At 37.7% G+C, this 21824-nt stretch overlaps 1 protein-coding gene and 1 pseudogene across 1 annotated transcript in view; one reads left to right on the forward strand and one right to left on the reverse strand.

The window, feature by feature from the left end:
* The first annotated feature begins 1176 nt into the window (after positions 1-1176).
* On the forward strand, positions 1177-1316 carry LOC112053318 (U6 spliceosomal RNA; annotated as a pseudogene).
* Positions 1317-9102: 7786 nt separating this feature from the next.
* The window catches only part of LOC112053314 (homeobox protein BarH-like 1b), a 105296-nt gene continuing 92574 nt past the window's right edge, over positions 9103-21824 (reverse strand). The window contains exon 2 of the mRNA XM_052889016.1: positions 9103-10035. Coding sequence (XP_052744976.1) covers positions 9785-10035 — 251 coding nt within the window. The 3' untranslated portion in view covers positions 9103-9784. The remainder of the gene's footprint in view (positions 10036-21824) is intronic.

Here is a 21824-nt window from a genome sequence, read left to right on the forward strand (position 1 = left end):
ATTACCCATTGCGGCCGTTTGGGTGAGAAAGTGTTAGAAAAACTCACGCCCTACATTGGCATAAGTTTTGTAAGTAAGTACTTTGAACACAAATGTTGTCTTATGCAAACTTTACCTTATAATATTGTAGTTTGAATTAAGGTTTAATTCTGTAATGATCACTCAGACATAAGACAGACAGACAGACAGACATAAAGAAACTAATGAGTTTTCTGAGGCATGACACGACACAGTTTTCAACTCTAGTCTGGTGATAATTTCTTCGAAGGAAGTAAAGGTTAACAATTCATAGTCCAACTCGGAAATCGAATCAAGAACCATTATCATCGGACCAACGAGAGGATTAAATAAATTAAATAAAATAAGCCTTTATTATTGCAGGTTGGTCACATTAATATCTATACATATAAGTACACTTACATAAGTCGTAAGTAATTAGCAGCTCGTCCTTCAAAATAGGCTATCGATCTCTACTTTCCTCTGTTGTTCGCCATTCTCATCCATTTAGGATCGGCGACCATCTTGAAGTCATCCTCCCAACTTTTCACTTCCATTTTATTCTTTTATTTCACGTAATATAAGATGCCGTTGCCATGTGTTCTGTATACTTTTTTCCAATAATTAATATTTTCCAATAATTTAGAGACCTTTTCTATTTTTATCAATCTTACTCTATCTCTTATCGTGACTACAATTACACTTCTCTCTAGTCTGTTTTGGCATACATTTGTATTATTAATTATTTTATTAATTTTGGCGAAGCGATTATTTACTATTCAATTGCATTATTTTCTACAGTAATTTACCTACTATTATGTACATACACAAACAAACCATTAAAAGCATTAAAATGGCGTTACTATTCATAATAAAAAATACGTAGGCGAGTGTACAAATCGATAGGCCACTTTCACAATGATCCGTCCACGCTAATCGCCCAATAATCGCCCATTGATAACATAATTGTGCTCTAATGGGACTTGAATGTGACAAAACCACTTCATTATAAGTCATTGTTGGTTCGCGCTACGGTTGGGAGACCATTGTGTGGCGCCCGGGTGCGTTTTGCTTCATTTTGTAATGGTGTATTCCGGCTTTAGCCTGGGTGACATGGAAAATGATCTTTTGAGGTGTAAGGGCGCGTACAAACGAAGATATTGCTATGGAAATACTTATAAACTTCACATTGGAACCTTATGTACTTAAATTGAAACAACACAGAATACTAGTAGCATATAACTAGTAGCATAGAAGTTTTGCTAGCATGGCCTCTGCGCAAGGATAATACGCAAAATCGTGAAGCGTTTCACATTTTTTCATCATTTATATTTTCGTTTTGTTTAAATAAGTTAATTAATTTTTTACTTTTAAAAACGTTGCTTGCAAAGAGTTTGAATTATATTTGAATAATTAATTAATTTTGTAGCCGTTGTTGAGGTGATAGCCCAGTGGATATGACCTCTGCTTCCGATTCCGGAGTGTCGGTTCGAATCCGGTTCGGGGTATGCATCTCCAACTTTTCAGTTGTGTGCATTTTAAGAATTTAAACGGTGAAGGAAAAACGTGCGTACCAGAGAATTTTCTTAATTCTCTGCATGTGTGAAGTCTGCCAATCCGTATTGGGCCAGCGTGGTGGACTATTGGCCTAACCCCTCTCATTCTGAGAGAAGACTCGAGCTCAGTAGTGCGCCGAATATGGGTTTATAATTATGATGATAATGAATTAATGGTACTATACCTAGCTCAGGTTCGTCAGAAGTGCCTACCGTTGTCATTTATGAGATGGCTCCAGGCACTGCAAAATACCAGCTTGTTGCATTGAATTCGTTGGGTCACCGGGCAATAATTTGCAAGCATTGAAAACGGTAGGCTAACAATTAACTAATTTGGTATCTTAGTATCGATAATCGATGCAATGGTCTCCTGCAAAATAACCAATAAGATGATTTTTTTAACCCAGTGTTAAAGCAAACAAACTTTAAAGTATATCTACTTTAAGGTTTTTAAGAACAATAAGGAAGGAGGAAGGAAGACAATAAATTATTAAAAAAATATTTTAATAATTTATTGTCTACTATATCATACTTGTTCATTTAGAAATAACTTGAATGACTAACATTATAACTAGTTTGATTATTAAAATTCCACCTGTAACCAACTTGGGCGACCAAAGATTCACTTTACGTATTTTTAGTTTTTAAGAAAATCGTTTATTTCGAAAATATTTATTTAAAAGTCTGCAATCTGCCTAAGTCCTTGCTATATGATAATAGGGCTCGCTGCTCCATGAGCGAATTCTCTCGTTGATTCGTCACGCGGAGGCCTGCGCGGAGGCCTGGGTCTCCGTGCGTGTGAAAAAACCGAAACCATTCTAATGATGATGGCTTTAATCGTCATTAAATACTGCAATATGTTACTTCAACAATGTATTATGTTTTTAAATAACTGCCTCATTGGTCCCGTGGTTAGCTGGTTCAGCTACGGACAATTAGGTCCACGGTTCGAATCCCGGGTCAGGCCGACAAAAAAACAAAATAGGTTATTGGGATTTTTCTTACAAGGAAAATCTTAATAGCAGCCTGGAGTTGGGAAGTTGGCGGTGTTAGTACACCCCCGTGCCTCGCAGAGCACGTAAAGCCGTCGGTCCTGCGCCTGATCTCTCACCAGTCGTGCCGTCCCATCGGTTTTCGAGAGTGAGGGAAGAGAGGTGCACCAGTGCTTGCGCATACACTTGTGCATTATAATATCTCCTGCGTACATGGTTAATCTCACCATGAGATTAGCCGTCATGACTGAAAAGTCGGTCGGAAGCATATTATTATTATGTGTTTGAATAATTTTCGTTGTTTAACAAGCGACTAAATGAAATTAAGACTATCAAGTTTTAAGTTAACCATACCGCCAACTTCCCAACTCCTATTACTTAAAGTTTTTTTTGTAAGAAAAATCCCAATAACGTAAAACATACGTTGTTTTTGTATTTGTTGGTCCCAGGACCCAGTCCCAGGTCCCAGTTCGTTGTCTATAGGTAGCCGAATCAACTTAACCGAGGCAGTTCTATTACAACATTATGTTTTGACGGCCTCCGTGGCGCAGTGGTATGCGCGGTGGATTTGCAAAACGGAGGTCCTGGGTTCGACCCCGGCTGGGCCGATTGAGATTTTCTTAATTTCTGTCTGGCGGGTGGAAGGCTTCGGCCGTGGCTAGTTACCACCCTACCGACAAAGACGTACCGCCAAGCGAATTAGCGTTCCGGTACGACGTCGTGTAGAAACCGAAAGGGGTGTGGATTTCATCCTCCTCCTAACAAGTTATCCCGATTCCATCTTAGATTGCTTCATCACTTACCATCAGGTGAGATTGTAGTCAAGGGCAAGGGTTGTAAAGAATCTGTTATAAAGGTGTATCCACACCACTGTGGCAGAGGTGATCAAAAACACAAATTAAAAGTGATAGATACAGTGATACGTTAATGGGAGCGCCATTATAATTATAATTAAAATGTCATTATAATTAATTAGCTAGCACGCGCCGCCCGCGGCCGCGACAGTTGGCCAGCCTGTTTTTGTACTGCCAACATTGCAACTAACAGAAATTCAAGCTTTATTATAGTAGGTCAACGATATTTTATACTAGAGATAGGGCATTAGCGCATTAAAACACCCCCGATATATGACGTCACCCAGATGTGCGCTTCTTAACTCACGATCTCGGGGGCATCCGGACTGATACACTCAGGCCAAAACACCCTTCCCGAACGGCCCTCTAAGCCGAGGTTCAAGTCTTTAGAGAGTCAAAAATCAAAATCAAAAATTCATTTATTTCAAGTAGGCTCAGTATACAAGCACTTTTGATACGTCAGTTGACTATTTGTAAAGATTCTACCACCGGTTCGGAGGGCAGATTCTGCTGAGAAAAAACCGGCAAGAAACTCAACAGTTGCTCTTTAAAAAAAATCATACAATAATATTATAATTACAATTGATGACAACATTACAATTTCTTATAGTTTTACTTCCTGTGTCTAGGTGGAAGCTGATCCGACCGTCGTTCCGACCATCTACTCTGCCATCAGGCCCCATCAGGCGATGCTTCTGCGCTCGCCCAAACCCCCCGGTGACGCCGCTGAGGTCCCCTAAGGAGCCTACGGCAGTTACGCAATCAGAAAAAAAAGCATCAAAACTGAGGTGGACGTGAATGTGCATAGAATAGAATAGAATATATTTTTATTTGTCCTCACACAAGTAATAAAAGAAACAAACAGAATATACAAAAATCTTTATGGTCTTGGACAAAAAAGGTGTCCACCTCAGCACGATGCCACAGTGGCGCTGGTTTTCAGGTGAAACCTATGGTTAACTTAAAACTTAATGGTCTTAATTTCATTTAGTCGCTTATTAAACAACGAAAATTATTTAAACACATAATAATAATATGCTCCCGACCGACTTTTCGGTCACGGCGGCTAATCTCATGGTGAGATTAACCATGTACGCAGGAGATATTATAGTGCACAAGTATGTGGGCATGCACAGGTGCTTGCGCATACACGTGTGCACTATAATATCTCCTGCGTATAAGATTAATCTCAACATGAGATTGGCCGACGTGATCGAAAAATTCATTTCAAAATTATAAATCACCATTTATATTAAAAAAACTTCTACCCCTTTCTTTAGGGGTAGAATTTTTAAAAATCTTGTATGATATTATTTTTAGTATATTTTTGGTAGTAAGTGCATACCAATTTTTACAAAATATGTAACTTGAAAAATGAAGGATTTTCCATACAAACTTTCAACCCTTGTTGTACGTATTATGGTCACAAATCGTGCCATTCATTCAGTAGTTTCTGCGTGATGCCCGGTCAACATTAAATACGGACAGACAAACACACTGATAGAAAATAAAAAATATATATTTTTGTATCGATCATCTTCAGTATCGATTGTATAATGCCCTTCAACTAAAATTTCTAAACTACAGATTTTGACCTGTTACAATTTTATTATAAATATAGTTTATTTTTAGATACTTAGATATACCTAACATTTATTAACTGACTGTCATCACTAATATAAAGTTAAAACGTTTTTTGTTTGTTTGTTTAAACGTGTGTTGAAGACTTGCAAAAGAATATCTTTAATAGTCTGCAGTCTATTAAAACGTCAAAAGTGTTTATAGTCTATTGAAATACGTATTTACTTTAATCATTGAAAATGGTATTTATCAAATTAATACAATTTAGCGATATTATTTTACAGCAATTTGAAAATACATTTCGCGTCTTACAACACCTCGACAAAAGCCTCGATGCCACACCACTTATTACGGTTTTAAAAAACAAATGTACGTAGCTTAATAACATCTTGTACAGTATGTAATTATTTTGAATTTCGAATTACTCCATTCGAAATCAACAACTGTTCTACAACCGTTTTAATTATTGAGTCTTCAATAGTTGATTGTGTTTGCTAAAGGATGAATTTTGTACGCCGTAAAAATGACGTTCGAAATTTAAAACTTGGCTCAGGAGTAGTAAACTTTATTACCAACATTTAAACATTGAAATTGTTTGCGTTATTTTTTTTATTTTAATTTAGTTTATGGTCTGCGGTTTCTTACTGCCTTAGGGTGTAGTTGAATTGGTCACATAGTACAAAGCAATGTTACACCCCCAACATCGTTCGGGCAAGCCTCAAATGTATTGTCGTACTAACGGATTCTTGTGACTATGTTCATTTTAAAAAAATAACTATGGAGAGTTATAAGTATAATGTGAGATCAGCTTTAGCCTACGTTATCAAAACAATTATTTATTGTTTATGCTTCGAAGCATATACTCTATCTATGTTAACCAAAGACCATAGATAACGTATTAACAACTTCCAATGAATATTTAAAAGTGACCGATGCTCTATGGTTTTATAAATGACCACTATAAGAAGGCCTCTACAAGCGTCATCACTCCTATTTAACATAGGTCAGTATAAATTGGACTTTGTGACCAATTAACGAATAACAAACTCGAGCCGTGACAAATTCTCGTAGTTTTAACAATTTAAATTTCGAATGTTCAAGTAATTTGACATAGTGCATATAAGGATGTGAGTACACTTAATTAACTAACTTGTAAAAGGAAATTATCAATTCTATCCACTATGTGTGTTTGTTCACGCTAATTTTTTGCAAAATTCTGATATTTACCAAGTACCTTACCTTAGTAGGTCATTATCATTAACCCTCGGCTCACTGTTGTGCACGAGTCTCCTCTCAGAATAAGAGCGGTTTGGCCTTAGGCCACCGCGCTGGCCAAATGCGGATCGGTAGACTACACACACGTAGAAAATTAAGAAAACTTTCAGTTACGCAGATTTCATCATGATATTTTTAAAATGCATACAACTTAATTTTTTAAAATGCATAAAACTGAAAAGTGGAGGTGCATGCTCCTGACCGGATTCGAACCTACGCCCTCCGAATCGAAGGCAGAGGTTATATCCACTGGTCTGTCATGTCCCTTAGTAGGTACCTACTCGATCGATTGTTTGTTGAGTCTGCGTGCTAATCTAGTACCTTGGGACTCCAATGTCCATCGGCTCGTCGAATTATGTGTTTCGCCCATTGGCACTTCAGTTTCGAAATTATGATATTAATTCAAAATTTTTCCTCTAAAGGGTTACCTAAAAAGTGGTTCAAGTTTTTTATAATAAAAGTCGTTCAAGTTTTGAAATACATTTTTATAAAATGACTAGCTGACTCCGCGTGGTTCCCGTTCCTGAAGGAATACGGGGCTAATATATATAGCCTGAAGCCTCCTCTATAAATGGGCTATCCAACACTAAAAGATTTTTTAAAATCGGACCAGTAGTTCCTGAGATTAGCGCGTTCAATCAAACAAACAAACTCTTCAGCTTTATAATATTAGTATAGATTAGTAGACAATTTATTAAATATAAAATAGTACTGAAAGAGGAGGTAAAAATAGGGGGGTAATTGTTCATGTCTTGAGTTATAGTTATTTAACTTAATTAGTGGACTATTTACGAGTATTAAAGGCACATAGCATATGTGAAAATATAACTAGAAGGGGGTGAAACAGGGGTTGCAAGTTTACATTGATTACACGCGGACGAAGTCGCGGGCACCGCTAGTTTATATTATTATTTAGTATGGATGTGTGTCCCAGCTTTATCGTACATGCAATGGTGTAGGCACGCGACTCGGAGCGTCTCTAAGTATCCTCTGTGAACTCGCCGCCTCACGCGACGAATGGGGATGATGACTAGGTTTGAATATATAGATTTTTATGATACATTCGGGTAAATAAGGTCAATGATAACTAATTTATACTTAGAAATCAAAGATTGTCTGAATATTTGCAAAATAAATAAGATTATAAAATTTCAAAATCTACTAAAAATATTTTATCGTAATTAGATGAAAATTCATACAGTTTTAGCTTCCTTACATTAAATGTTACATTTTTTAATACATAAACTATTAACATAAACGCAGAAATAACAAAGATATTAATAATTTTGTTGTTTGTGGGCGTTTAGCCCATACAAATTTAACGATCATTAATTGCCTACGACGTCATAAGTGCGTACCATTTTGTATGGAGCGTTTTTCAGGGATCCGCGGCAGTGCCGCAAATCTGACCCTTTAAATCCCTGTAGCTCCGAAAGTAATGATCGCAGATACCCTGTTACTTTTACAAAATTGCTTTACTATTAGCGTACTCTTAATTTATATACAATTTAAAAAACTGTCATCATCCCTATTGCTACGTACCTACTTCTCACTGGCACAGCTGAGCAGCTTTGTTAGCGGGTTCGATTACTCGCTGATTTTGATACGTATTTATATTGCTAATAATTTCCCGAAACGTTCTTCTTTTTCTGCATGGTATTTTTATCATCATCAAAGTAAAAGTCAAAGTTCATTTATTTCAATTAGGCTTAGTTTACAAGCACTTTTGGAACGTCAAGTAATAATATAGATAACTAGCGGAATTTAGTTTTTCACAAATCCCTCGCGAACCATGGAATTTTCCGGGGTAAAAAGTAGCCTGTGTTAATCCAGGCTATAATATATATATAGGCTATATCTTAATACCAAATTTCAGCTAATTCGGTTCAGTAGTCGAGGCGTGAAAGAGTAACAAACATTCATATCATCAAAATCATCAGTTTTCGCAAATCTTGGGAAACCATGGGTTTTTTCGGGATAAAAATTGTGCCTAGCCTATGTGTTAATACAGAGTAATATCTATTTCCATTCCAAATTTCAGCCAAATCGCTTCAGTAGTAGCGGCGTTAAAGAGTAACAAACATCCATACAAACTTTCGCGATTATAATATTAGTAGGATTCTATTAATGTTATAAAGAGGTTAAAGTTTGTGTTTGTGTATCTCTAAATCCACTGAACCGATTTTGAAAATAATTTTTCCACTATAAGGAAAAGTTATTTGTGAGTGTCATAGGCTATATTTTATTCTCGTATTCTCTCGGGTACGGGAAGCTCGCGGGTGAAACCGCGGGGCGCCCACCCAACCGGTCAATTCACTAACTTTGACGAACGTTAGCAGCTTTGCCAATAAACGTCTTGTCTTAAGTTAACTCGCACAGGCTATACGTCATTGTTCTCAGTCTACGTCATCGTTAGGGTTTTATCGACGTCATGAAACGGTGTTATCATGGCCGACAGCGTTTTGGCTTGTAGTATCAAAATAATATTTAAAAAATAATATTTTTGTGTAATAAATAGAATGATAATAAACATTTAAAGACCTTTAAAAAAGTGTCAACTAGCCTGTTAATATCAAATCAATAACAAGCGCATTTTTCGTATTCCGTAAAGCTATTGTTAACAAAAATCACAATGTCAAATGAGAAATGTCATCTACCTTATAATATCCACGAAGGGATAAGTAAGGGTATTATCTCAATTTCGATAAGCTGTAAGATAATAATATATGAATAGACTATATATCACGTGACTTAGAATTATATTTCGTGACAACTAACATAGGTACGTCAAAAGAAGTGAATTGACCTGCTGATGACACTAAAAATAAAAATACACAAATGTTTTAGAATACTCATTTATTATTTAATATTTCCATATATTTACAACATCAATACTAGGTACTTTAAGTTAGATTTAAAACAAAAAGATAGGTTCTACTCTCTTAAAATAAATAAATTACAAAAAAATAATTTACTAAACCTTAATGTCGTACGTTCATGTATACTCGTAGAAAGTTGCTTTATCCGTTTAACTATTTATGTAAGATACAATTTTGAAGATAAATTAATCCTTAGAATAAGAATTACCTAACCCAAAAATTGCGATTAGTGAGAAATCAGTAAATCAGTAATAAAGTCAGCAATAAACTACTTTTCGTTGGATAAATTGAAATCATTATCTCTAAATTAGTGTGAAATTTTCAAAATAGTTGAAACACATTATCTACGCCTACTTAATATTCAGAGAGAAATTCTTTGCTTACAGTGAATAGACTGATTTGAAAAATTCTTTCACCAATGAAAGCTACATGATCAGCGAGCAACATAGTTTCGGTTTCATCCCCGTATTCACAAGCCATTGGGAACTACGCGACTGATACCACGTGGACTGCGCTAGTGTTTTATATTTAACCAATAAATCATGTACCAATATTCAAAAAAATATTTAAAATACAGGACGTTTAAAATTTTTTAACGCCATTCTATTTCTGTTTTTTATTATATCTGCTATGATATATGTTTAATCTTTTCAAGTTATACAAAATTCTTCAACGTCTCGCTTAGATTTTGCTCGTCTGTTTTGGAACCAGGTGATGACTTGCGCATTGGAAAGTCCCAATGAGCTGGCGATCTCGTCTCTGTCAGCCGGGGAGAGGTACTTCTGGTAGAGGAACCGTTTCTCCAGCTCGAAGATCTGGTGGTTGGTGAACGCCGTCCGGGACTTGCGTTTCTTCTTCGCCTGTGGCCGCGAGTTGAAGAGGTTCAAGTGATTTTGACCATCTGGAACAAGGTGAGATTTTGGTATATTATCAGTTAGGCGACTTTTGATGTGGGGCTGGGTTTCTTAAACTTTCGGCTCCCCTGTTAAAATTTCCAAGTGACAGTGAGTTACTAACTAATGGAATCCCCAAAAAGAGAAAAGAAAAAATATTTGAATAAAAGGTAAAGTACCAAAAAAAATGTCTTTGTAATATTTATGTGATGGGTGTGCTTGATTCTTGTCGCAAATGGATTCAATGTTAGGAGTAATTTCGGAAAATTTTAACCTTAATTCTGACTCGTTATCAGTTATCATGCCACCATTACGTAAATCTTGTCACGAACCCCCTGCCGTCGAATAGCGAACCCGTAGGGATACGCGTACCCCACTTTGAGAAACCCTGATGTGGGGTATTGTTCAGAGTTGCCATTTTTTTACACTGACAAGTTGACTGAAATCTCACCTGATGTTAAGTGAGTTTAGGCTTTGTTGTGGTTAGCAGTGATGGGATATATTAACACGACGATAGTATTTAGAATGTCTTTAATTACTGTTCGTTAACATACACAATGAGAGGAATAAACAATACAATACGATCACAAAGGTTATGCGCAAGTCAAACGTGTTAGTCGAACGCACCGAGAGCGAATGGTAGGGTAGGCATCGAATGTCGACTGACCGAGCGCGGAGCGCGTGACGTAAGGCGGCCGCCGCGCCGCATACTACGGGTTTCACCCGAGTATGCGCGTGAATTAATTTTAATATGTGAAAAGTGTATATATTAATTTGTGAGTGTGAAATTATGATTGTATGTAATGTAAGTGTGTATGTAAGTGTGAATGAATGTATTAAATAAATTAAAATAAATATATTTAATGAAATAAATATTTATAATGGGATATTAATAATATTATAAATAAATAATGTGAATAGCCTACATCACCCCCCTCCAGAGGCCGTGTCTACGGACGATAATAATCTGGGAACCGTACTCGTCTCCCTGAACGTGTGGTCCGTTGTGTGGTGTCTCCAGCTGCCTGATGTGCAGGGGGAGGATTTGGAGGTTTGGGTTGTGGAGGGTTTGAGGGATTAGGTTGTGGAGGTTTGGGTGGATTTTGTTGGGGTGTGTCGTCAGACAGTATATAGGCTGGTTTAAGTCGGTCTATTGATACTGTGACGACTTTACCCTTGACTATGATTTTGAAAACCTTGGCACTTCTCTGTACAACCTCGTGTGGACCTGTGTATGCTGGTTGCAGGGATCCACGTGTAGCGTCTTCTCTAATGAAAACATGACTACACGTGTCGAGTTCCTTGAACACGAAGGTTTTGCGAGTTTTGGAGTGGTGCTGAGTGGGAACTGGTTTTAGCTTCTCGGCAAAGGACTTTAAGCGTGCTGAGAAATCGGTTATATCGGTGGTGTATCCCGATGTGGTGTGACCAAAAAATTCTCCAGGTAACCGGAGTGGTTCACCGTATACCAGATCAGCTGATGACGCTTTGAGGTCTTCCTTTATAGCGCTCCTTATGCCAAGAAGTACCAGGGGTAGGGATTCGGTCCAATTTGAATCAGCGTGGCAAGTTATAGCTGCCTTCAGCTGTCGATGAAAGCGTTCAACTAAGCCGTTGCACTGTGGGTGGTATGCAGTTGTCCTGCGGTGTTCGAATCCAATGGATTTGGCTAACTGCTGGAAAAGTGCCGATTGGAATTGTGCTCCTCGATCCGTGACTATATCGGTAGGAACACCGTAACGCGAGACCCAACAAGAGATAAAGGCTTTGGCTACTGTCTCAGAGGTAATGTCGGTGATGGGGACAGCTTCCGGCCATCGCGTGAAGCGATCGACGACTGTCAAACAGTACCGGAAACCATTTGAGTACGGCATTGGCCCGACAAGGTCTAAATGGGCATATTTGAACCGCGCCGAAGGCAAAGCAAGCGTACCTATAGGTGATGACACGTGTCGGCTTACCTTCGTGCGCTGGCATGCCAAACATGCCTTAGCCCAGTCACGGCAGTTTTTCCGCATGAGTGGCCAAACGAAGCGTTGTGCAACGAGCTTAGCTGAGGCGTTAGGACCAGGATGGCTGAGAGAATGCAGGCTGTTAAAGATTTGCCTACGACAGTTCTCTGGGACAAAAGGTCTGAGAGTCGGGGTACTGACGTCGCAGTACATTTCGGTACGACTACCAGGTATTGTCATCTTGGTAAGGCGAAGAGATGTTTCGCTGTTGAGATGTTGGGCAAGCTCAGGGTCTGTGGTTTGGGACTTGGCAAGGACTTCGAGATCTACAGGCGTCTGCAATTCGTAAATACGGGAAAGTGTGTCGGCAACGACATTGTCTTTACCCGCGATGTGTTGGATGTCTGTAGTGAATTGCGAGATGAAGTCCAAGTGTCTATACTGACGTGGCGAGCAGTTACTTTTCCGCTCATGGAAAGCGTAACATAGCGGTTTGTGGTCAGTATAGATGGTGAAATCACTGGCCTCTAACATGTGACGAAAGTGTTTGATGCCTTCGTATATTGCAAGGAGCTCGCGATCGTATGGAGAGTATTTGACCTGCGAGGGGCTCAACTTACGTGAGAAAAATGCTAGAGGTTGCCAAGCTCCGTCCACGTGCTGTTGTAGGGCTGCTGCGATGACTTTATCGGAAGCGTCAGTGACGAGTCCCAGTTTAGCGTGAGATACGGGATGCGCTAATAGGGTTGCATCACACAGGCTCCTCTTGCAGTCCTCGAATGCTTGCAGAGATTCTCCTTCTATGATGACTGGGTGGGAAGCTTTAACAGATCCGGTCAGTAATGCGTTCAGAGGAGCTTGGATTTGGGCAGCGTTAGGTAGAAATCGCCTATAAAAATTAATCATGCCCAAGAATCGTCTAAGCTCTCTGACGGTTTTTGGGATAGTGATGTCCGCGATGGCCTTGACTTTGCTGTCTAAAGGTTTGGTGCCTTTGTCGGAAATTTGGTAGCCCAGGAATGTTACCTCAGGTGCGCCGAAGACGCATTTCGCTGTGTTGATTAGTACGCCGTATTCCTGCATACGAGAAAACAATTGCCGTAAATGGTCTTCGTGTTCTTCCTGAGTCCTGGAGTATACCAAAAAATCGTCAAGGTAAGCGTAGCAAAAGTCAAGTCCACGGGTTAGCTCGTCGACGAATCTCTGAAATGTCTGGCCTGCGTTCCTCAGCCCGAAGTTCATAAAAGGGAACTCGTATAACCCGAAAGGACACGAAATCGCTGTCTTAGGGATGTCCTCTTCAGCCACAGGGATCTGGTTGTAAGCCTTGACCAAATCTATAACAGAAAAGTATTTACAACCAGACAGACTATGTGAAAAATCGTGTATGTGACGAATCGGATATTTATCTGGAATTGTCCTTGCGTTGAGTAGCCTATAATCTCCACAAGGACGCCAGCCGTTATCTTTTTTAGTCGCTAGATGGAGAGGTGATGACCACGGACTGTCAGATGGACGAGCGGTACCGTTCGCCAGCATCGCGTCAAACTCTTGTCTGGCTATTTTTAATTTATCTGGTGCCAGCCTTCGGGGTGAACACGACACTGGGGGGCCTGGTGTAGTACGAATGTGGTGTTGTGTACTGTGTTTTACTGTACCTGGTGTACCGGCGGGGCGGGTGATATCTGGAAATTCAGATAATATACTATGATATTTACTATTGCCACCAGTCGATACCTTAACGCTCGTTACAAGTAAGTTGGGTGACGCAACACTAGCTGTATTACTTATATTGGTTAGGCTATCGATAAGTTTACGGTTACTAATGTCTACAATGAGTCGGTAGTGAGACAGAAAATCTACACCGATTATAGGTTTCGTGACGTCCGCTATTACAAAGCGCCACGGAAAGTCGCGGCGTAGACCTATGTTTAATGTTAATTGTATGTAACCGTAGGTATCGATAGCCGAACCGTTCGCCGCACACAACGAAAATGAAGTTTTATTACGTCGTTCGCGTAGTGCGCTCACTGGGTATACACAAATATCACTACCGGTGTCCACTAAGTATTGCACTTTTGTGTCTTGGTCCGTAATAAATAAACGACCCGTTTTTGTCCGCTGATCGTCGGCTGTCGTCACTGCTGGCCGCCGGCCGTTTTTCGTCGATGTTTTGAATTTACAAGGTGGTACACACTTGTTGGCGATTGATCCGAACTTGTGGTGGTACCAGCAATTCGTGAAGCGACTGTCGTTTGTAGCTGATCGTGTGGGTTGTGACTGGCTGCAGCTCCTCCTGTGGTTGCGTGTGTTGCGTTCGCTCGAAAATGTCTGCTCGTCTTCGCGGGCGGTTAACATACTGACCAGCTTTGAGAGTTTGGCCAGTTGTTGTTTTAATATTTCGAAGTCGGATGATGATGTCACAGCATTCACCTGTTGAGCTGGCGCTGCGATGTCGTTCAGGCGTTCGTCGAATTTTGACATGGCGTCTAATGTCCTCTTTAATGTCGCGTCACTGGGCTGGATGTCGGTGGGCTGGCGACAGTGTCGAATCGTCCTCAAGAAACTGCCCGACACCTTTTTCGTCTTCGGCCGCGACAGTGTGTTCGCCTGCGATCCGGTTGTGTCACTTTCACTGCTCATTTTGATTTTTCTTTGGGGTCACCAGTTTAGGCTTTGTTGTGGTTAGCAGTGATGGGATATATTAACACGACGATAGTATTTAGAATGTCTTTAATTACTGTTCGTTAACATACACAATGAGAGGAATAAACAATACAATACGATCACAAAGGTTATGCGCAAGTCAAACGTGTTAGTCGAACGCACCGAGAGCGAATGGTAGGGTAGGCATCGAATGTCGACTGACCGAGCGCGGAGCGCGTGACGTAAGGCGGCCGCCGCGCCGCATACTACGGGTTTCACCCGAGTATGCGCGTGAATTAATTTTAATATGTGAAAAGTGTATATATTAATTTGTGAGTGTGAAATTATGATTGTATGTAATGTAAGTGTGTATGTAAGTGTGAATGAATGTATTAAATAAATTAAAATAAATATATTTAATGAAATAAATATTTATAATGGGATATTAATAATATTATAAATAAATAATGTGAATAGCCTACATTTGGTTCTTTTTAAATCCCGTAGGAAGCATGTTTTCTTCGGGATAAAAAGTAAACCTGTGTTCGGCTCTAAAGTCCAATTTGTCTCTATACCCATCCAAATCAGTTCAGCCGTCAAAATGTAACAGACAGACAGAAGATGGAAGCGGAATTACTGGGAAGAAGTTACAAGTTTATTTTAACCATACTTCTGACGGTTTCTATGCGACATCGTACAGGAACGCTAAATTGCTTAGGGTACATCTTTTCCGATAGGGTGGTAGCTACGACCAATACCTTTCACCAGACCAGACCTAAGCCAATTAAAAAATTATAAAATCCTAAACTGATACAAACTGGGAATCGAACCCAGCAATAGCTTTATTTTCAGTTAGCGACGTAAGGCCAGCCCCTGTAGCCAAGTGGCACGTCGGTTCTCTTTCTACGATCGCTAAAGCTCCGAAAACTAGAAAAATGTATGGGAAAGACAGATCTTGATCACGTGACCTGTCGATAGCAAATGTCATTCCCATACCTTTTTCTAGTTTTCGAAGCGTTTTCGTAGACAGAGAATCGACGTGCCAGTTGGATACAGGGCAATAACCTGGTAGCAACACACTAACGCCATTACATGGCGGTAGGTACCTATGGAAGGAGAAACCCAGTCTCCATGCAAACTCGGGTCCAAATTATACAAATGATACAATGCTGAAAATTGGCCATAAGTTTGGACAATTAAAGAGATCTCATGAGGCCAATTTTCAAAGAAAACTAGTTAAATTACTTTTTGCAGCTAAGCAGTAGATAATTCCCTTTGAGATAAAATCTATTGGATTATCTGTGTCTTGCTGTCAGGCGACAGTCTCAATAAGGATTTGACGCTAACTTGACTTAACTAATCAAATCATGTTAATAATTAACGAATCATTGTCAGATTTATTAAAAATAAGTAAACTAGTCGACGCCCCGCGTTTTCACCCGCGTAGTTCTCGTTCTCGTGAGCTAAACAATAGCCTATGACACTCACAACACACGACACTCATAAGGTGACTTTTTGGTGGTATAAGAATTTTCAAAATCGGTTTAGTAGATCCATTGATTATCCCATACAATACCACAAACTTCACCTCTGGCAGAATTGGGGTGCATCAATTTTTAGTTCAGGAGTCTGGACTTTTTATTAAGTCTATGGTTCAAAGGCTATTAAAATAAAAACTCGTATTATTAGTAATTAGTACACCAAAGAGTAAATTAATATTGGAAGTCCACTGAACCCTCGTTTTAGTGATCATTAACAATACTATAATGCAAGAGGAACCTTAAACTAATCAGTGTACTCGAGGCTTTACTTTCAGGACTGATAAAGAAACACAAAGTCTTTTAGAACACATAGATTTATTATTTATTTATTTATTTACAATTTATTATATACATAGTTGGCATCCGCTCCCCAGAGCGCCACCGTTTGATTTTTTATACTACATCTGGTTATTGCCATAGACAAAGAAACCTATAGATGATTAAAAAAAGAATAAAAGTATTTTTACTATAAACTATACAACATGTACAACTAATTTTACATATTTCTTACTAAATTTAAATAAAACAATAAAAATACCTACTATTCTTTTTTTAAATATGCTGATTCTAAATGCAGAATAACAATGATTTTTTCATTTCTTTATAAGAATATTTATTTAGGTACAAATTAGACAAGATTTATATTTTTATCGACGTACATAGTTCGTGTAGTTTATAGAAACCAAATCTTTATTAAATTTAAATAATTTAATTACATATTTTTATTTAATAAGTAATTGTCTTTGACATTGAAAAAAAAAATAAACCTTGTCTATAGGTTTCCATCTAAGACTTGACTTATTCCATTATTTGCCCATTATCGCTCAGATTTTTGAATAAGAGCATATTTTATGTAGTAAAATTAATGTAGGTGTATAGTGCCACAAACTTATCTGGGCCTGTAGCCATGGGCCACGTCGATTCTCTTTCTACAAACGCTAACGCTTCAACTAAACATGGACATGACAGATCCGATCGATATCTTGATCACGTGATTTGTCGATAGCAAATTTCACTCCCATATTTTTTTTAATTATCGTTTGCGATTGTAGAAAGAGAATCTTCGTGCCACATGGCTACAGCAGTTGTTGTCGCGCTTTAAAGTGCGCACATGCTAAGTTTGCGCGTGTTAACCTGTATTCTATCTCTATATTTCTCTAGGCAGGTAAAAGAGATCGCGGTTTAGCTGGCATCAAAAGCGCCACCAGTCGCGCGCAGACTTATCTTGCGCGCACTCTAGTATAAATGTTTTGCAAAATGGCGACCTCTAGTTCCACTTTTGGTCACCTGTGGTGCTAACATGCGATCAAGTGAAGAGAAATTGACAAAATATCGTCGTATGGCAGCCGAGTTGTACCAGTCCTCTTTCTTCTTAACGCAATGAAAGATAAAACGGTATTTCCGGTTGCGTTTAGTTGAAATTTGTCCATTTCTCTACACGAGATTATCTCGTTGCATGCTACCGCCACGAGTCAGAAAAGTTCGTGTTGTCACACTATATATCAATAATGGCATAGCCTACAAGTTACATCGTTAAGTAATCAAATAGGAACGAGATGACAAACATGGTCTACACTTAGACAAATAAAACATACAACAACAGTTTTTATTTATTTATTTATTTATTTAGGAAGACCAACCGCAGAACATTGTATCGTGTATACATATTGATTACATACGTTGTGTTCAATGGTGAATGTTCAACTTATTATAGATCTTCACAACGATCTTTATATTAAAATTCGTTATAAAATCCTAGAAAACAGTTGTTATAATATAATAATTCCAAAGTACGCAGATATTTACTATAAATTTAATAAAAAATGATAAAAAAAATGTTCAGAATTTGGCTATGCAATGGGTACCTTAATTTTATTTTAATAGATATTGTTACATTATTTTTGCAAATACTATGTACTTCTGAATTCACGGAAACATAAGCTAGGGGCACTTTGTATTTTGCCAGTCCTGTCGCCCTGTAGTTCCATCACTAACCGTGGGCCCGCTTCACCCACGCCTGGCTACGCCCCTGTGTTTTTGGAAATTCTTTCCAATTCCTACGTTCAGAAGCGCTGTTCTTTAATGATGTTTTATAACTCGCTAGTGCGAGTTTCCAATCCACCTCTATCACGATACTAGGTATAGTAAAAGAAAAATAGAGGAGAATTCGAAACTTGCACTTGCGAATTATACAAAACATCATTACAGAATAGTATACGTCCAACTGGCCACTATTTTAGTCTTTATCAGAATCAGAACCAGAATCTTTTATTCGCAAGAAATATTACATTTAGTTATACAAAGATGTTCTTATGTATTAAGTAACAATGTTTCACTATTAATAAGTATACAAATGTATGAACGTAGGAATTGAAAAGACTTCTAAAAACACAGTAGCGTAGCCAGGTGTGTGAAGCGGGCCCACGGTCACTGACTATAGAGTGACAGGACTGGCAAAATACCAAGGGCCGTTAGCTAATGAGGCCTTGCTTTTGCTTGAGATTCCGTAAATTCAGATGTGCATAATAATTGCAATAATTTGACTTTAACTACCTTCAATTATGGTATTTATTATAAACTAAACATCAAACCAATTGAGAAATTTCATCTACCTACTGTATGATATCCACCAGTAGGCACCGGATAATGTATGTTATTTAAAATCTCAATTTCGTATATGTCAACTATACGTCAAAGATAGTGAAATAACCTGGAGCTGTGAACGTCTATTGACTGAAATGATTATGACTGAAATAATTATATTAATTGGATTTTTAAATTTGCGTTTGCCATATGCAAATAATAATGTTATTGTTTTTACAAGTTATTAAGTGCGCGTGTTGATTTATGGCCAATTATTCAAAAAATCGCTAATAAAAGTAACAATTTCGTGACTCGCGATGTTGTATGTTTGTGCAATTGTCTTGTGCGTGCGTGACTGAGCAGTTAACGTATCAGTTTATCATTATGTTACTCAGACGCATTATTGTATGGACCTGCCTCGTTAGACGTTACTTTTCTGTCAACGATCTAATGCAAAAATAAAAAATGTCGCTATAGAATCGATGTTTTATTGTTGTAATTGTATTCGTCAGTTATAGGGCTCCGTAAAAATACTTTTTTTTTGTAGGTAAATTGTGTAAAAAACGGGCAAAAATTCTAGTTTAGTTTATATATGCCAAATCTAAGCTCGTTTTCCTCAGAAAATGACAGACAATTTTGTTCTTGAATTTGGGTGCGATACTAGTCCTTTTTTAATTGGTCTGAGTTATGTTATGTAATGGCGCTATTTCGGTACAGTCACAATGTCGCCGCTTGGGTATCTATTTCCCTGTATTACAGTTGCGAAGGAATATGGTCGAAGGACAAAGAGAAGGAAATACCGCGTGATATGGTTTCTCACCGACATAGCTCAACGAGTTGCGAAGCTGAAATGGGCGGGGCACATAGTTCGAAAAGCCGATGGACGTTGGGGTCCCAAAGTGCTGGAATGGCGACCTCGCACTAGTAAGCGCAGTGTTGGCCGACCCCCTACCAGGTGGACAGACGACATCAAGCGAGTCGCAGGGATTCGCTGGATGCAGGCGGCTCAGTATCGTGATGTTTGGAAGTCCTTACAAAAGGTCTATGTCCTGCAGTGGACGTCCATCGGCTTATATGATGATGATGATGATGGTTTCTCATATTTTCATACAATATTTATTACAATAATGAATATGTATGAATTTTTATAGGGTAACCCGGCAGAAAACGGCTTGTATGGACTTATCGTCGCTGCAGAAATATAATTGTTTCCTACCATTGGTTTTATTTACCAATTGAATATATATTATTGGTAGATAGCTAGGAAGTTTGATTGGTGGAGCCTTAATCGGTTATGTATTAAGATTAGTTTCTTTTCTGGTAAAATAATATGCATTTGAAATCATGGGTAAATAGTTACCTAATAGAACAGATATGGGTAGGAGAATTAGATAATAGAGAAATAAAGAGAAATTTTTCAGCTTTAATGATTAGGTACCAGACGGTTGACAAGAAAACTTCGATTTTCAACATACAATCATATTTAATACAATTTTAAGAATTAAAGTGTACTGTGTATTGATGTGCCTTTGCGCTGGAATTTTGCGTCCGAATTTTGAATAAAATCTCGAATGGTTTTATGCATACTTCTGGTAGGTACATGAACGTACCAATATGACAGATAATAAATCTTATAATGTAAAACTTATAAGATTTTTGAAGTTTAATTGAGAACTTACAGGCATTTGAAAAGAAAATATTTCGGATTTTTTACTTCCAATCATATTCGTAACATAATAGTTTGAGTACAGTTTCAAGTATAAAGGTAAATCCACACTGATCCGTTGGACGTGCTTTGGGCTTGCGTTGTGTTTATGTCCAGCCAGTCTTTCTTGAATTGCCTAATTTATTTTCTTTAAGTACACATTGTGTTGGATGCTAATAGACTGCAGATGTTGTGTGCGGAGGACGTTTAATTTAATTAAATATACTAATTATAAGACAGATGTTGGCTAGGGTTGTCAATTAAATCCTTTATTTTTTATTATTTATATTATGATAAAATCTCAAATAGGAATTTAAAAAAATACTATTAGGTGCAAATGTAATAAATTCATTTTATTGTATGTAATCTATTAACGTGTGAAATAAAATCTATTATATTCATTAAAAAATGTATAATTTAAGATATGTATATATAAAATGTCATTAACTTGTCGAGTTTGTAATTGAAATTCCCACATCTTCCACCTCCTTATGAGATCTTATTTTTTTTATAATGATGGCAACAGCTGTTACACCGATTGAGGTACATTTTTGACCAGCAAATTAAATATCACGAAGGTGACAACCCTAGCGACGATCAACTAAAATAACGAAACGGTGAACTAGTCTATACACCTCGATAACTCTGTAATTCATATTTATAGCTACGCAATAAAATAATGTTTTCTGAACCTAAACTATACATCAATTTAGTTATTATCAATATTATTTACACATAAGCATTCACTGGCATACTTGTACCTCTGGTAAGAATGTTCACTCTCGTAAACGATATAAGATAAAGTTAAAATCGATGGTTAAAATAAAATGGTTTTAATCTAACCTCAATGTAAAACTATATAATATATTACAAGCCACTGGTATTTATATTAGGTTTATAAATATTCATGCTTATTAACTGTAGGTTTTATTTTAATTATAATAAATTTAATTATTTAAAAACAAGCTTTTATTGCACAACAAGGAACTACTCCTATAAACTGAAATTATCAATAAATTCTGATAGCGATTGTAGAGGTAGAGGCAAACATTGTTCATACTGCTTTTTTCGGAGGATTGTGACTGGAACCCTGTATTAGATATCTGTGTAAATAAAGCAATAGGCTGATATGATGTAAATTTTCAGTTGTTTCTAGAAAATTTTTTATACTTACCTAATTATTTTATTTTTTATAAATTTTAATTAAATATACTGTTAATTCAAAGTTTTCATTTATTTTAATTTAATTATTTCTGGTGACAGAAGGGTTGGCTCAACTTTTGCGCAAAGGGTTAATTAACCTAGCTGTCCAGCGCGGAAATGCAGCCAGTATTCTTGCCACCATTCCAAGTGGGCATGATTTGTATACC

Source organism: Bicyclus anynana, chromosome 24 (assembly GCF_947172395.1).
Source record: "Bicyclus anynana chromosome 24, ilBicAnyn1.1, whole genome shotgun sequence".
Classification (NCBI taxonomy): Eukaryota; Metazoa; Arthropoda; class Insecta; order Lepidoptera; family Nymphalidae; genus Bicyclus; species Bicyclus anynana.